Below are 17,829 nucleotides of genomic sequence, written 5' to 3'. Positions count from 1 at the left end.
CAAATGAATCCAAATGAGTCCCGAATGATTGTTTAGCTCAGATCTTTAAAGCCCAGACTCTCATTCTGAGAATCTCATACATCACAGCAGTGCCAGTACAGGGCTGCGTTTCCCAAAACCTCTGCAGTGCTGCAGTGCTGGTAACTCAATATGAGCCTCGGACAGGTCAGGTATCTGGGATAAGCTCTTCATATCTTTAGAACCTTGCAATAATCCTGGTGCATTTTGTGTATTTCCTTCACCCTTAACACCAGATGTGCAAAAAGTCAATAATAAACATTCTTTTGCATCTAAAATCCTATCCTCTGTGGGAACCCTTATTTCCTCAAACCTCCAATACTGCGTGTTGAATCCAACCTCTTTCCACTGGGTTCTCTGGTGTCCATAGACATGCTTTTAAGCATCCCTTCTAGGATGTACCCTGACCTGGTGCCCGATGCTGCCTGGATCGGGCTCCAAGCCCTCAGCAACGTGACCAGAATTAATGGTTGTAAGAAGATTGGATAGATGGATAGATGATTGGATAGATGGATAGATGTTCTCATTCTGAGAATCTCATGCATCACAGCAGTGCCAGTCCAGGGCTGCGTTTCCCAAAACCTCTGCAGTGCTGCAGTGCTGGTAACTTCAGAGAGAGAGAGAGAACTCAGTATGACCGTCAGACAGGTCAGGTCTCTGGGCTGAGACCCTGGTGTCTTTAGATCCTAGCAAGACTCCTGGTGCATTCCGTGTATTTACTTCAGTCTTAGTACCACATGCGGCAAAACAAAAGTTAAAAAAATCAATAATAAAAAAATCCTATCCTCTGTGGGAAGCCTTATTTCCTCAAACCTCCAACACTGCCTGTTGAATCCCAACACTGCTCTTTGTGTGTAGAGTCAGCAGGTTCTCATTTGTTATGCAGGTTTCCACTGGGTTCTCTGGTGTCCATAGACATGCTTTTAGGCATCCTGTCTAGGATGTACCCTGAGCTGGTGCCCGATGCTGCCTGGACTGGGCTCCAAGCCCATTGTAACATGACTAGAATTAAGTTGTAAGATGACTGGATAGATTACAGTAAAATTAGGTGGGGAAGGAAGTGTCAGGGAACTTGAATAGATTTGACAGCCCAAACCTCCAGACCATCATGAACATCAAGTCTTTTAATTTTCAGTAAAATAATTAACTTAAACTTAAACAGTCAGTGATATTACCTGTTTGACACATTAAGTCTAGTTCAGTTTTTGTATCACTCTCCCATTACATTCTCTCACTGTGATTGTCGTGCACAGTAGTACACAGCTGTGTCTTCAGTCTGCAGGCTCCTCCCCTGTAAGGACACTGTGCTGCTGGAGGTGTCTCTGGAGATGGTGAATTTATTCTTAAGAGACTCTTTGTAACCAGTGCTTCCATAAATGTTAATATATCCAATCCACTCCAGCTCTTTGCCTGCAGGCTGTCGGATCCAGTGTGTAACATAGCTGCTGTCAGTCAGTGAATAACCAGAGACTTTACAGGAGATGGTCAGAGACTCTCCTGGTCTCACTGTCATAGATCCTGGCTGTGTGAGTTGAACATTACAGTGAACACCTGTAATCAAGAAGAAAGCAAAGTACATATGAGTGTGAAACAGACAATATCATTATCACACATCACTGCTGGTTCTTTATTCACTTTTCTGTTGTTCTGTTGATCTTTGTTCTTTTTGAAGAAACACAGAGACTCACAGGATGCAGCTGCCAGCAGCAGCAGAGACACAGAGATCATGGTCGGTGCTGAAGATGATCTGCTGTGAGCTGCTCTTCACCGTGTTCCTTAGGAACTACTGAGGGTTTAAAGAGAGTCAACAATGTGCTGTTTAAATGAGGAGGGAGGAAGGAAACAGGGACTCATTTGCACAGGGGTGGAGTATGAAATGCCCTTTTACTCCAGTTACTTTGTAGCTGATGACATCACAGTTGCTTTCATACATCCTACTGAAATATTGAGTCTCTGGGGAATTTGGTTGTGAGCAAGAAAAGCACAAACACAGCTGGTCAAAGTCAGTGTGGGGCCTCAGATGGAGATCATATGGAGACACGTTCTGATGGACTTCATGGCTGTACAGCTGCTCATATCCACCTACATTCATTGTAATTTTAGCATTTATTTATATTTATTTATTTTGATTTACTGCATCCTGTCCATGGTGCCCCCAGCCTTGTACCCTGAGTGACCTAAGAGTTTATCGACAAGGTGCACAGACAGAGGCAGAAGGTCACAGCCAACCTGCACACACCCACATGGCAGGTCTTCTGCCTGCCAGCCCTTTGCTCACCAGCAGGGGAGCCTCTGAGTGCTCAGTGCTGAGAGGCCTGGAGCCGCCGACTGTGAGGCACCAAGCTGAGGCGGCTAAACGGGACACAGGAGTAGAGCTGCTGTGGGCATCACTAGGGATGTCAGACTGGAAATATTAATACACTTGTGCTTTGATTCATAAGCAACACTGTTTAAACACAAACACACCCAGACTTTCCACCTGCACAGACAGCATTGGGGGAGGTGTGTGAATCAGCGGTTTGGGATCGGAAGGCTGATAGTTCAAATCCCCAGGTCAATAGAGTGATTTCACCATTCAGCCCCTGCACAATGCGCTTAACCGACAGCTGAAGGGGCTCTCTGATCCTGCCTTCTCAAAGAAAAAGAAATTATAGCACGTTGGATAATACATGAAATGTTAATAAAACTATACCATTAAAATTCCATTATAAAGCTTTCTATGTATTCAAAAACCTATATAAAATATGCATTACATGTTTTTATCTTTTAATAAAATAGTTCTGTTACCCAGCAGAGCAATCTGATGTTTTTTTGCATGTACATTTAAGCGAAGTTTTCATGAATTCCTCCCTTGGGTCAATACTGTTACGTAATTTAACCAGTAAACCAGTTGGTTTATTTCTTATGATTTCTTACGATTTACTTGTCATGATGTTCCTTCATTATTTAGTTCCATTAAAAAAACCAAAAGAGACTGGCCTCTTACAACGGGTGTGAAAACTTAATCTCTCTCATTTTTCACCATCATGTGTCGGGGTCAGTCTCTGCCTTGATCTGTTCTGCCTGTTTTCCTGTTTGGCCGACAGCTGTCACTGGCCGTCCTGTTCTTTCCTCAGTGTTGTAGCCTCTTCTGTGGTTCCCAGTGTGTTCTTCTGTGCCCCAGGATGCCGTGTGGCTGAATGGACTAAGTGAGCAGGTAGGAAGCAATTATTTCCCCCATTATGGGTTGAGCTAGAGACCCACTACAACCATTTTGGAATTTTTGTCTTGTTAAGTTTTGCATGAATCTTTGTTCCTTTTTCTTTGTGACTTTATCCACTTTGCATCTAGTCTGTAATTCTCTCACCTTTGTTCCCCATGTTTCCAGTGTAGCCCTAGTGTTTGACTAATTGTAATTACCCACTTCTTTCTCATTACTCACACTGTCACGCCCTCTCAGACGGAACCCGCCGCTCACTCCACTTCAGCACCGCCAGAGTAGGCAGGGTTCTCCAGGTGTTCCGTATTTCTCACTAACGAGACTCCTAGATAAGTAGGGAACACAGACAGCTCCTTGCGAAGTATTGTGCCATGTCAATGCCTTACTAAGCATTTACTTGTCTTTTGTGTTCCCAGTATTCCTTACCTGCTCCGTGTTCCTGCTGTGCTTACCTTACCTTGTCTTCTTCCTTTCCCCAGACTCGCTCCCGTACCTGAGCCGCCTTACCTGCTGAGACCGGCTTCTCCTGTTCCCCTTCCCCTGTGTGTTCGTGTCCCATGTGATTGTGTAGGACTGACCTTCCGGCTATCAACCCCAGCTTTCGGCTTTCGACTATCCATTACTGATTACCCCTTTGCTTCATCTCTAACTGCGCCTGCAATAAACCTTCTTGCTGTGCGCATTTCTGGATCCCCGTGTTGTTATTCTGCCTTCGGTCACACATAGTCCCTGGTGTTTGATTAATTATAGCTTTCCTCACCTTATTCCAGTGATTAAAAAATTGTTATGTCTTTACTATACTTATATTTTGGAGCTAAAGTGTGTCAAAAGATTTGCAATATTTGAAACACATGTTTGAGGAAGTAGTATTTGTACGGCTTCCCCACAGCCCCCATCACTGTGAGTCTCTAGCACAGTAGTACACAGCCGTGTCTTCAGCTTTCAGGCTGTTCATCTGTAAATACACCTGGTTCTTGCTGTTGTCACAGGAGATGGTGAATCTTCCCTGAAAAGTCTGGGAGTAGTAAGTGCTGTCATCTGCAGGGTCAATGCCAGCAATCCACTCTAGTCCCTTCCCAGGAGCCTGTCTGATCCAGTGCATATAGTAGCTACTGATTGTGAACCCAGAGGCTGTACATGTCAGTCTGTGTGATTCTCCTGGTCTCTTCACCACTGGTTCAGACTCAGTCAGTAAAATCTCAGCCTTCACACCTGTAAATAAAGAGGTAGAGCAGACATTTAGATGAGCACAAAGAAAGATGCAGCGAGAAAGAGAGATAGAGAGGAGAGAGACAGGGACCTGAGAGAGCCAGTGCTGTGAGGGTGAGCAGGGCTGGTAGGAGCTTCATTGCTGCAGGACAGAGGGAGGAGCACTGAGGTAAAGTACACACTGAGTCCCAGTGACTGCTGCTCTCTGTCACACACTGACACTGGCTCCTTTAAAAGCTGTGGCAGGTTTGTACAGGATCCTCCTCTGGCAGGCATGAGGCAGGGGGGTCACGTGATAAACTGATGAATTTGCCTAAATAACCAAATGGATGCATTATATGTTCAAACATTATCTTTGTGCAATGCAGTCCACAAGCAACGATAACACAATTTTTCTGAAATTGAAACACAACATATGTTCTGTTCTTATATGTTTTGACTTAGTCTCTCACTTTTAACAGCATGATTGAATTAAATGTCTGTTCATATTTTTAAACTTTAACAGCAATAGTACATAATTTAGGAAATGATTGGTAAAGATAAAATAATAAAAGCTACAGTTCCTACAGTGTATTGAAAATCGGCATGAGTCTGATATTTCCGCTGTGCTGCATGCAGTTACTGTCGCACTGAGGACATCTTCTGGTTACTGCTGGAACTGCACTGATTTGCTTTTTAGTTTCTTCTGGTCAACAATGATTCTGTCAGAGAAAATCTAAAGGGTGTCTTACAGTAAGTACATTTTAATGCTGATTTAGAAATGAACTGAAAATTTAGAATTTTGCTATAGACATAATCTGTGAGTGATGTCATTTTTAGGCTATATTAATAGTACATCATTTCTTATTAAGAATGTTCTGGAGTATTAACGTTTATTTTAGAAAACATGATTGTATTTCAATAAAAATATGTAAAAGAAGAATTGATGGTTTTTTTGACCCCCATGGAGAAATTCTCTTTACACCTCCCCCAACCGGCTCTCTGTAGAGTAGAGCAAGCTGGCCATGAAGGGCAGCCACTTGTTGTGGCCCCCATGGATTAAGGGCCGTGCTGAAGGACCCACAGATGTGCCGAGGCCGGGCTTGAACCAGCGACCTTCCAATCACTGGTACAGGGACTTAGCCGACCGAACTACATGCTGCCCCCATGGTGGTTCAGTGGTTCATATTGCTTCCTCACACTTCTGGGACCAGCTTCCGCTGTGGTTCCACATGTGCGGAGTTTGCATGTTCTGCCTGTATCACCGTTGGGTTTCCTCCAGGTACCCTGGTTTTCCTCCACCCTCCAAAACATGCTGAGGTTAACTGGATCTCCCAATTGCCCGTACAGTAGGTGTGCTCGTGTGAGTGACTGGTATGTGTCTGTGCCCTGCAATGGGTTCGCGCTCCATCCTGGGTTCTTCTCTGTCTTGTACCCATAACCTCCAGGACAGGCTCCAGACCCCCACGACCCTGAATACGACAAGTGATTATAGAAAATGGATGTTTCTATTTCTGAAAATTTTCAAGACTTTAAAGATTTATTCTTATATGTACTGTAAGTCTGCTTTGCCAGAGTCTACAGGCTGTTACATGTTTGGACATGTTGAGACAGGATCCTGCCAGTCGGTGATCAGTTTCCTTCCAGTTGGTGATCAGTTCTCTGCAGATTTGTGATCAGATCTCAAAGTGTAAATGCCTTTGCTCTGTTTTGTTTCTCTCATCTGCATTTCTTTTACTTTAGTTTACCTTCATAGTTCTTTTAAACAATGCAGCATCACACCTAGAAACTGCGTGAATTATCCTGATATTTAACATTTAAAACTCCAGAAATGTGGTTTCATCCCACTCATTATAAAATGCTCAGGGCCCGGTTTCCTAAAACCTTAACACTACGTTGTTTGTAAGTTCTAAGTTAAAAAATTGAACTTACAAATGACGTAGCGTAAAGGGTAAAAAAATTTTGGTTGCAATGTGGGTGACCAAGATAAGAGCTGAGCCCCTCATATTCGCTGTTATTTGTGTCAGGCTCCTCACTGGATGCCCAGAAGTTCATAGACGTGAATTTTGCTGCTCCTATGAGCTTTGGGGTGAAGCAAAGACCACACTATAGATTGTTACTTTTGCTTAATATACATGACAGACGTGGGGAAGAATGATGGTGCAAAGGAATCAATTACTGCTCTTTCTCTCATTATAATTATAGAATAAAATGCACTTTTTAACTCACACTTTCTCCTTAGAAACATTTTACAATCTGCTGCTTTATTTAAACTTTAACATGAACTTGGAGAAAGCTAATGTAACCCCTGTTCACTGCTTCCATTAGTTCTGACTTGCATGACCATGCATGAGTGTAAGCTCAGTCAGCCTGACCGAGTCTGGCACATTCAGGGGGGCCTTAAAACAAAGTATTGAATATGTGTGACATTTTCTCAGGGGGCCCACAGTTACTTAGCTGCCCCCCTGGTAATGGCAGACAAACTAGGAGATGGTGATTTTCAAATTGGTTGTAAAGAGAATATTTCTGAATAGTGTACAGGCGTTATGTGTTTCAGCTTCCTCTGTCCGTCAGTTCACTGTCTGTCATTTTACATGAATCTAGAACCGAGTGAATTAACTGGAAATACAAGAAGAAATGTTGCATGTCAATATATTAATAAAATATATTAATATAGATGGGATTTGCTTTATAATTGAATAGCATATTTTCAAACCTTATTCAGTCCCTTTTCTATTGTTCTTGAGATGATGCCGCCAATGACCCAAAGTCCGGCTTCCTCATGATATGTTACAGTACTGGGAACCAAAACTCACTTAGTCCACATGTAACCCAATGAATAGCTTAAATTAAATATCCAAAACTCAACAGCAATGTACTTATTCACAAATATCCCATGGACTCAGTGAGTTTAGGTAACTTGCTCTTCAATTACACGTGATATATATATAAACAAATAAAAATGACTGCAAAGGCACGTACAACAACATATTTCATAGAGGAAATGTTCACAATGACAGCTTGTTCTAAGCCTAATGGTGGCTGACTGTCTCCAGAATGTCTGAGATCTGCTGGGAGCTTCTCATCAATCCGTGGCCTTTTTGTACGGCTCAGCCAGACATGTGTGACACTGTCTTTCTCCAGCACAGTAATACACAGATGTGTCTTCAGCTTTCAGAGCAGACAGTTTCAGATACACCATGCTGTTGCCATTGTCCCTGGTGATTTCTATCCGTCCCTCCACACTCTTTGCATAGAGAGTTTTACTGGCATCATACCAGATAACCCCCATCCACTCCAGGGGCTTCCCAGCAGGTTGTCTTATCCAGTTCATGCCATAGCTTCCAAAATTAAATCCAGAACCCTTACAGGAGAGACTGAGAGTTGTACCAGGCTCCTGTAGCCCTGGATTTGATGGAATGGACTCCAGACCATCGCATATTACACCTATAAAAAATACAATAATCAGATGAACACACTGTTTTTGAATGAGGAACCTTTAAATCAAACATTTTTAGTGTAAAACAGGAAATATTTCTTCTTACCAGGGAGACCAAGTAAGAGCAGGAGCAGTGAGAGTTTGTCTGCCATCCTACTGCCCCTACTTCTGATTTACAGTCAGCGCTAATGGTGTTAGACAAATTTTCTTCATTGCAAACTTTTCTAAATGCTAAAATAATGGCCATTTTTTCTTCATCAAACAGGTGCATCCTGTTGGAACACACTGTCATGCACCAGTACACTAAAGCCTATGTCTATAAATACATATTTAAATAAACAAATTTGAATAAATATTTTTGTGGTCTTTTTTTGTAGAACTATGTCAGATTTTCTTCTAAGCTTTACAACAGAATGGTTGTTAAACTATTTATTAGTTTAAAATATGATCCACATGAACTAACTGATCTGAGACAATTTTCAGTGCAGGTTTGCTTACATAGTTTCTTGCCCAGAGAGTCACTGGAGGTTTATGAAAAGGTGGCGAAGGGCCTGATGGCGTGGTGACCGGAGGGGGGTGGGGGTGGCAGCGGTGATTTAGTCTGCCATTTCAGTGGGCACAGTGGGCACAGCCCATCCCCCACCCACCTGCAGCCACGCCCCCTTGGCACACTATTCAAATAATTAGCGTACATTTATTATGGGGGGGGGGGACATTTCACCCATGTTACTTGCTAATATTTAAAAATTAACCTCCTGTGCTGCAGACTAATACTATTCTGGTTTTTGATATATGGCTTTCTTCTTTAAAAGATAAAAATCATGTGACAATTAAAACTAAAGATTTTTATGTGATAAGCACTACAAAGGATAAAGACTGACCTAATTCATTTAGTCTTCTAGTCTTCTGCTTGGCTAGCAGTGACATCAGCTGGCCAAACTGGGGCAGACGGGACAGTTTGTGACATTTAATATATTGGTTGAGGGGGTGGGCTACGCCACATGGCCTGGGCCACAGCCCCTTACCATTGGCCATTGCACTGCCCCTCAAGCTTAAATGCACAATAGTCATCCTATAACATTGGGGGGCAGGTGGGGCATTTGGCAATCTACCGTCTGCCAGTGGAAGCCTGCTCACCCCCCTGCTCACCCAATTTTAATGCACCTCCGTTTTTCATACAGTCCATCTACAAAACAAACGAACACATTATTACTTGTTAAATAATTCGACAAAGCTCATTTGGATCCTTGAAATTTTCCTTAAATTACTCACGCTTACTTAGTGCCAGCCGGCAATAAACGGCAACGAAAATACACAACGGCTGGTCAAAATGGATTTTTAAAATAAACATTCGCATCCAAATTTGGCATTTGGCCTAAAAATATTAATGAAATATTGGTCAAATTAAATGATAAAATCCTTTACTTCCATTATTATTTTGAATTCACAATTATCGGCATGACCGGTATTTCACAAGGTTTAATAAACAAAGAATACGCACACAACACTTAACAAGCCATTACTACGCAGTCCAGTAACGATCGGTCAAGGCAACTCATTTAACGCCAAGCAATGCAATAGACACATGTGCATTGTCGGGCGAAGATCAGGTAGATGCAGGTAGATGTAGCGACACAAGTTGTGGTGGGCGGGGAGAGCGCTGTACGTTGTAACGATGGTTAGTTTTCGTATTTTCTCTAGAAATTTGGATGTTGTATCGAAGTTTACGCTGTAAGGGTGTACGCTGTAAACAATGGCTGCTATTGGAATAATACATAGGCTAAAAACGGGAATTAGAAACCTGTACGTTGAAAAGGTGAAAACGTTGTATCCGGGGTACGTAGTAACGAGGTTCGAGATATATATATATATATATATATATATATATATATATATATATATATATATATTTTTGGCTTTGGAAGTCACCTACAAGAAAATATCAGGAAAAATCATACTGTATTGATTCAAATTGGGACACAACATTTTATTGATATTTTATTTATTCGGCCCACAATATGTTTAAATTCATTCATTATCAAATCTGGTCAGCAGATGGATCTTTAGCTTTCCACAGAACAAAAAACAATGTAATATTATGCAAAATAATTATTAAAGATGACAGGCTAAGGATTATGTTGACACCTATTGACAGCTATTTGTCCCTGATTGCAAAATCCACAGACTAGTTCACAAAGGCAGGTTTTTTTTTTTTTTCGTAAAATAGCAGAAGTGGGCATACCCAGTACCATCTGATGCAGCCTAGCTGAAGGAATGTGATGATATAAAGTGTTTGAACGTGACCCTCACGGTTCACAAGTTAGAAACCAAAAGGTGCCTTGCTGAATTATACCAAAATGGCCCTAGATCTCTATCTGATAAGCTTATCCTGCAAATTTTATGTCTTATATCTTATATATATCAAAAATAAACAATTAAATAATAATCTGCAAAAATAATGGATCCAGCAGTTTCGTTGCTTGAACCCCTAAATACTAAGTTGAATGGATGCTCCTGTAGTTTTGTTTCCATATTCAGTCCAGGTTACATTACCTCAGCACTCTCATCAAATAATAAAGTTCTTGGGGTGGGTTTCCCACCACCTGCTTTTTGTACAGCTGTCACACTGACTACACTCACTGTGCCTCGAGCGCAGTAGTAAACAGCCGAGTCTTCCGTCTTCAGACTGACGGCCTCTAAATACTGTGTGTTACTGCCAACATCCTCAGCCAGGATGAACTGCCCTTTCAGGGATTCTGCCAAAACTGGATCATTATTCCGACCAGAGTCCACTTGTCCAATCCACTCAAGTGGTTCTCCTGCCTTCTGCCGTACCCAGTGCATGAAGTAGCTTGTCATATCAAACCCAGAGGTGGTACAGGACAGCCTGACTCGCTCTCCAGGTTTACGCACCTGGGCCAGCGATTGATCCAACCTAATTTCCTCGCCATGTAATCCTACAGATATGAACATTTAAATGTCAAATTAATTTCTGGCCATTAAGTAATTTTTTTTAAATTATATTTCAACATGCACAATATAATCTCGATGCCTTTCCTACCTTGTGTGGACCCCAATATAAAGATTATGGCAATGAAAATTGTTAGTTCCATTTTTCAGTTATAAATGGTAAAGAAAAGCGTCGCTGGTAGATCTCTCAAGTGTGAACCTTTGACATGCTGGTTTTAAAGCACCAGAGCGATAAGTAACTTTGCATAATCCGTCCACTAGGGGTTTAAATACAAACCAAATGCAAGCTGCAGCAGGGATGTGGAGAATACGGATTGTGCTGAAACAGACTGGGGTGACAATCAGTCAGGGTATCAATGCAAACCCCCCATTGTGGAATTTAACAGCAGGCATTTTTCAGTGAGCAAGGTAAAAGTTGTTGCTGAGGGGAGGAGGTAAAGACAGTTAATGTTGGGTGTCCCGGAGGCTGATTTGGTGCATGCAATTTGCTACACGATATGGACAAAAGTATTGGGACACAACTCTGAATCTAAGGGTATTAATATGAAGCTGGTCAACCCTTAGTCACTGTAATAACCTGTACTCTTCTGGGAAGGTTTTCCATTAGATGTTGGGACATTGCTGGTGGGATTTGCTGCCATTCAGGTTGGGTATTAATGTTGGGTGACCAGGTCCCTCTCTGTGAGCTTGTGTGGCCGCCCCCACCTCGCAGCTGAACTCGCTCCCAGATGTTTCCACTTCACAATCACTTCACTTGCGGTTGACCAGGGCAGCTCTAGCTGGACAGACCTGTCGAGAACTGAATGGCTGAAAAGGTGTCCAGTGGTGTCCAATGACGGTGCCTGGCTGACTAACCTCTTCTGTATGACCCCCCTGTTCTGCTGCTATTGTTTTATGTTGGAAATTGCATGGCTTAATGATACACCTGTATGTCAGCAATGGCTGTGGCTTATGTGGCCAATCGCTGTAATTATCACAGGTGTTCCAATACTTTTGTCCACATATAGTATATTGGTCTCTCCCCCCCCCCCCTCAGATTATGCCACCCTGGGCAATTGCTCACCTTGTCCTTGCCAGGAACTACACTGATGATTGTGATTACTGTCATTTACTGATGGCTCTGAAGCTGTTTGGCTTTCTGTACGTCCTGCCCTACATCTCCAAACCAGCTTATTGTGGATTTTCTAGTGTCTTAATTCTTCAAAGCAGTAGCCAACCAAAGAGATAAACTGTTTAGTCATCGTCTTCCATTAATTGTAATAATAGCATTAATAATAATAATTTCATATTTTTAATGTAAAATTAGAAAAGCCATGCAATAATTTACAAAACTGGGTAACACTTTACTTAAAACTGCTCTTCATAAGGCTACATGACACCAACATACTGTAAGCCCTTCATGACAACTGACATAACTTGTCAAAAGGTTTTATAAAGGTTCATTCCAACTTTTGTAGCTGCCATTGCTGACATCGGCAATTCCTATGTCAAGCTGATATACCACCTGATGCCCTTGGTGGAGATTCAAAGGACACATTTACTCACACACTGAGTCGCCTCTTCAGATCTGCATTATGGGAGAAAACACTATTCAGAAGATAGCGAGGGAGATAAAGCCAAACACACACACACATACACATGGAGCAGTGGATTGATTCAAACCCACCACACAACAACACAACAATATTTATAGTCTAGTTATGCACCTGTAATTTTTTATAATGATTACAGATATAGAATGAATTTTCCTATTTTCATCCCATCTTCCTCTCCATGTGATACCCAGACACAAGTAAGACCCAGTATGGGGTAACAGTGCAGGGTTGGCCAGTGTCCAGCACCCCTGAAGTGAATGAAAGCAAGAGCTTTTTTTCTCAAGCTGCCCAACGGTGGATCAGTCTGTCAGCCAACCGATAGTCAGCTAACTGTTAACCTTCCAATTGCAGGTACAGAGTCATAACCCTGAACCACAGCACTGTGTGGACAGAGAAAAGATCTGTAAATATAATGAAGGCTGTTGGTAAACAGATTGTAAAACGGGTTTCTTTCTGATTATGTATAATTATGTATTCAAACATCTTGAGCTCTTAACGTGAAGCACAAAATAGGTTTGCAGTTCAATACAATTTTAGGTGTTAGTATATGATGTTTGTGTAATTACTGTAAGTTCATGTTATGCCATTTACTGTATGCTTCCCTAGTTTTTTATTTTCTGGCTTTTTAAAACACCATTCGTTCTTTTGAATTTCAAATTTTATAATCACCATTGTTTCATTAATAAACAAGATGTCCAGTTTCGTTTCCCCTCGTGTAGGAACATGCCGGTAGAATTTGAGGAGGATGGTCTGCATGTTGCTGTGATTCTCAGCAACAATGAAAATACTAAATAAAAATCTCCCGGATGCAAAGTTTGCTGCTCAGAGATGGTTCTATACCATAATACACAGCCAAAAGAAAGGTCAGCACTTTAACATTATAAAATTCGGTGAGCAGTGTCTTGTGACATCTGCAGCATTTGTGCGCCATTAGTGGCGATATAGGTGCACAAACACCGTCTGCGAGTCTTTCCAAACGCTGAAGCACTTCTGTCCAGGCGGAAAGTGCTTCTTTAGTAAAATATCTGTGTCTGGCATGTTGTTGTGAAGCCATATTTCTATAACAATGAAAAGGCAACAATCCCTCATCTACCACTTGCTAGTCCACTGTACACTGAGATGGTCCATAAAGGCCTTTCCATCAGTAGGGCTGATACATGTGTGCTTCGGTATGTACATGCAGAACATTTTCGAAAACATTCCAAGATGACATCAATTAAACATTTAATACCATTTTCAGGACCCCAAATGTCTGCTGCTTATGAACATGTTGCCATCATTTTGCTGCATTACCTGCATCCAATATTCAATGTTTGCTTGCAGTCTGCTTTTACAGTGAGATTTGGGGCCATCTTCTGGTTGCTAGTGGAATTGCACGGTTTAATACTAACTCGAAAGTTTTTCCTACTAGCGCAAACATAAATTGTTATCTACATAACCCCAGTTGCTGTGCTTCGTCTTGATTGTATATGCATCTCTATTTCACAGCAGCAAAGGGAATTTTTTAATTTATTTTTGATAAATGAAATCATATATTCCTGATAACTCCCACTTAAAAAATGCACAAGTCTTTATTTGAAGAAAAAAAACATCCTGAACACAGCAACTTCTACTGTATCTTTCTCTGCATATAACTGCCTGGGTTCCATAATTAGCTATAATTCCCTAATGGCACTTGTGGTATTAACCTGTAGTATAAACACACAGGGTGTGTTATTGTCAGAGTGCAGGCTTGACTTCTCTCACTGTGAGTATCGAGCACAGTAATACACTGCAGTGTCTTCAGCTTTCAGGTTATTCATCTGCAGGTACAACCTGCTGTTTGGGTCATCTCTGGAGATGGTGAATCTGCCCTCAACAGACTGGGAATAGTAGATTGGGGAACTGGATGTGCTGATATAAGCAACCCACTCCAGTTCCTTCCCAGGAGCCAGCTCATAGCATAGCTGTGAAGCCAGACACTGTACATGTCAGTCTGTGTGATTCTCCCAGCTTTTTAATTGCTGGTTCAAACTCAGGCAGAGTCTGTGTATCAACACCTAGAGAAATAGAGAGAAGCAAGAAATGAGGATTACTGACATCTAACACTGAAATATAAACCTGTAGCTGAATATTTACCTGTTAAGTATATAACCATCAGAACTACTGAGAACCTTGTTAAAAACGCCATGACTGATTCAGATCCAGTCACTTCTTAGTGCAGAGAGATAAATATATGATGATGTCAGGATTTGCATGAACTCCTCCTCACTGGGGGGGCAGATATACTGAAGGTAAGTGGCAGAGTCAGGGCAGTGTGGGATCTCATATGAGAAAACAGGATCTGTAATATTATACAGGGACTCATATGAGGAACAGAATCTGTACTATTATACAGGGGCTTGTGAGAAATCAGGATCTGTACTATTATACAGGGACTCATATGAGAAACAGGATCTGTACAATTATACAGGGACTCATATGAGAAACAGGATCTGTACTATTATATAGGGACTCATATGAGAAACAGAATCTGTACAATTATACAGGGACTCATATGAGAAATAGGATCTGTACTATTATACAGGGAATCATATGAGAAACAGGATCTGTACTATTATACAGGGACTCATATGAGAAACAGAATCTGTACAATTATACAGGGACTCATATGAGAAACAGGATCTGTACTATTATACAGGGACTCATATGAGAAACAGGATCTGTACTATTATACAGGGACTCGTGAGAAAACAGGATCTGTACTATTATACAGGGACTCATGTGAGAAAACAGGATCTGTACTATTATACAGGGACTCATATGAGAAACAGGATATGTACAATTGTACAAGGACTGATATAAGAAACAAGATCTGTATAATTATACAGGGACTCATATCAAAAAATGGGATCCATACTGTTATACAGGGACGCATAACTTCATATACATCAGATTTTTCAAAATCATTTCAAAAGACTTGCAACTGAAATCACATGTTTATTTTCATAAATACTTTTACTGATTCAGTGATTTATTAGATTATATTTGACACATACAACACATGATTATACCCAAACCAAATCCATATAACCCAGAGCAGTAGTTGTCGCTGTCTTATCTTAATGTCCATTACAGATGCATCACAAGTCTGGCTGGATTCAGGGCTGAAGCCCCAAATGAATCCAAATGAGTTCGAATTATTGTTTAGCTCAGATCTTTAAAGCCCAGACTCTCATTCTGAGAATCTCATACATCACAGCAGTGCCAGTCCAGGGCTGTGTTTCCCAAAATCTCTGCAGTGCTGCAGTGCTGATAACTTCAGAGAGAGAGAGAGAGAGAGAACTCAGTATGACCCTCAGACAGGTCAGGTCTCTGGGCTGAGACCCTGGTGTCTTAAGATCCTAGCAATACTCCTGGTCCATTTTGTGTATTTACTTCAGCCTTAGTACCACATGTGGCAAAACAAAAGTTAAAAAAGTCAATAATAAAAAATCCTATCCTCTGTGGGAAGCCTTATTTCCTCTAACCTCCAATACTGCCTGTTGAATCCCACCTCTGCTCTTTGTGTGTAGAGTCAGCAGGTTCTCATTTGTTATGCAGGTTTCCACTGGGTTCTCTGGTGTCCATAGACATGCTTTTAGGCATCCGGTCTAGGATGTACCCTGAGCTGGTGCCTGATGCTGCCTGGACTGGGCTCCAAGCCCCCCTGTAACGTGACCAGAATTACTGGTTGTAAGATGATTGGATGGATGGATGGATGGATGGATGGATGGATGGATGGATGTAAAGCCACAGGGATCAAAGGGCGTCTCACTCTCACTCACCAGTAATTTTTCACTGTAAAATTAGGTGGGGAAGGAAATGTCAGGGAATTTGAATAGATTTGACAGCCCAAACCTCCAAACCACCATGAACATCAGGTATTTTAATTTTAAATAAAATGATTTAGTTTCTTAAACTTTAACAGACTTTAACATATTACGCATTTGACACATTAAGTCTAGATCAGTTTTTGTATCACTCTCCCATTACATTCTCTCACTGTGAGGCTCTCGTGCACAGTAGTACACAGCTGTGTCTTCAGTCTGCAGGCTCCTCCCTTGTAAGGACACTGTGCTGCTGGAGGTGTCTCTGGTGATGGTGAATTTATTCTTTAGTGACTCTTTGTAATAAGTGTTCCCACTACCACAAACCTCAGCAATCCTCTCCAGTGCTTTCCCTGAAGGCTGTCGAATGAAATGTGTACAGTAGTTGCTATCAGTGAGTGAATAACCAGAGACCTTACAGGAGATGGTCAGAGACTCTCCTGGTTTTACAGTCACTGAGTCTGGTTGAGTGAGTTCAATATTGCAATGTGCACCTGTAAAAAAATAAGATTATTAACTTCATTAATTGATGCAATTTTTAAAATGCAAAGAGTATATAGAAAAATATCTAGAGTTTGAGTAAAAAAAAAAAATCTATAAAGTACCGTGATCTTACATGGAAATAAAGGCATTAAAAGTATCAGGAATCTCAGAGCTTCCATTGTAACACAAAGTCTTTGGCTGATTTGATGGTGAAGTCTGTGTGTTTAGAGGAACCTCATTTATATGACGGGCAGGTGGGTGAATTTGTTTACCTCCCTGGGGGGTAGAAGGAGCCTCTTCATAAATGCAGATGGTCATACTTGCCTCTGTAAGGAGCTCTGCTGCCCCCATATGGGGAAAAACTACAAAATTAAGAAACATTCTTCAAGAAATCATCCTCTATCACTTCTGGCACTTTGATATTTATGTTAAATGTAAAGTGCATTACAAATAAAATCTATTATTATTTTTATTATTATTATTATTATTTATATTATTTTTATTATTATTAGCCACTTATCCTGCTCAGGGTCTCAGGGGGCCTGGAGCCCATCTCAGGCTGAGGTACACCCTGGGCGGGATACCGGTCCATCTCAAGATTTTCACAAATGTTGGTGTTAAATGAGTAGATGAAGGAGACTATGTCTCCTTGTACAAATTTTTTATTTACTTTTTACAATTACTATATATTGAAATACTTTCAGAAAATTGTATTAGCAAATAACATGTGCTGATTGTCAGATACCACGGGTGCGGGCGGGCAGGCTGGCAGGCAGGAGGCAGGGAAGGACAAAGCAGGCAGGTGAAAGACGATGTCATACCCGGCTCGTGTGTGCCACGTCCCCTGATTACCCACGTGTGCTGCCCTGATTGTTTCCAGCTTTGTCTGATTGCTTTGCTTAGTCTTGTCCTATTTAAGTCCTGGTCTTACCTGTTTGCCCTGTCCGTCATTGATGTTACCTGATGTTTGTCGATGCCCGTGTTTCCGTCCTGCCCTTACCCCGAATAAACCCCTCGTTTGCCCCGTATTCCGCCTTCCTGCCTGGTCCTTCCTGCCCGCCTGCCCGTACGCCTTACCCGCTTCCACCG

The 17,829-nt window shown here is 41.5% G+C and overlaps 1 protein-coding gene and 1 gene segment (V, D, J or C); one reads left to right on the top strand and one right to left on the bottom strand.

Moving 5' to 3' along the window:
• LOC125741974 (Ig heavy chain V region 6.96-like) overlaps positions 1-4,647 on the bottom strand; it is a 70,209-nt gene extending 65,562 nt beyond the window's left edge. The window contains 1 exon segment of the V gene segment in view: positions 4,518-4,647. Within this exon segment, the coding sequence occupies positions 4,518-4,566 (49 nt within the window).
• The window catches only part of LOC125741967 (golgin subfamily A member 6-like protein 22), a 66,820-nt gene that overhangs the window by 35,667 nt on the left and 13,324 nt on the right, over positions 1-17,829 (top strand). The window lies entirely within an intron of this gene.

The sequence above is a fragment of the Brienomyrus brachyistius genome, chromosome 5, assembly GCF_023856365.1.
Source record: "Brienomyrus brachyistius isolate T26 chromosome 5, BBRACH_0.4, whole genome shotgun sequence".
Taxonomy (NCBI): domain Eukaryota; kingdom Metazoa; phylum Chordata; class Actinopteri; order Osteoglossiformes; family Mormyridae; genus Brienomyrus; species Brienomyrus brachyistius.
This window is presented reverse-complemented; position numbering and strand designations above follow the sequence as displayed.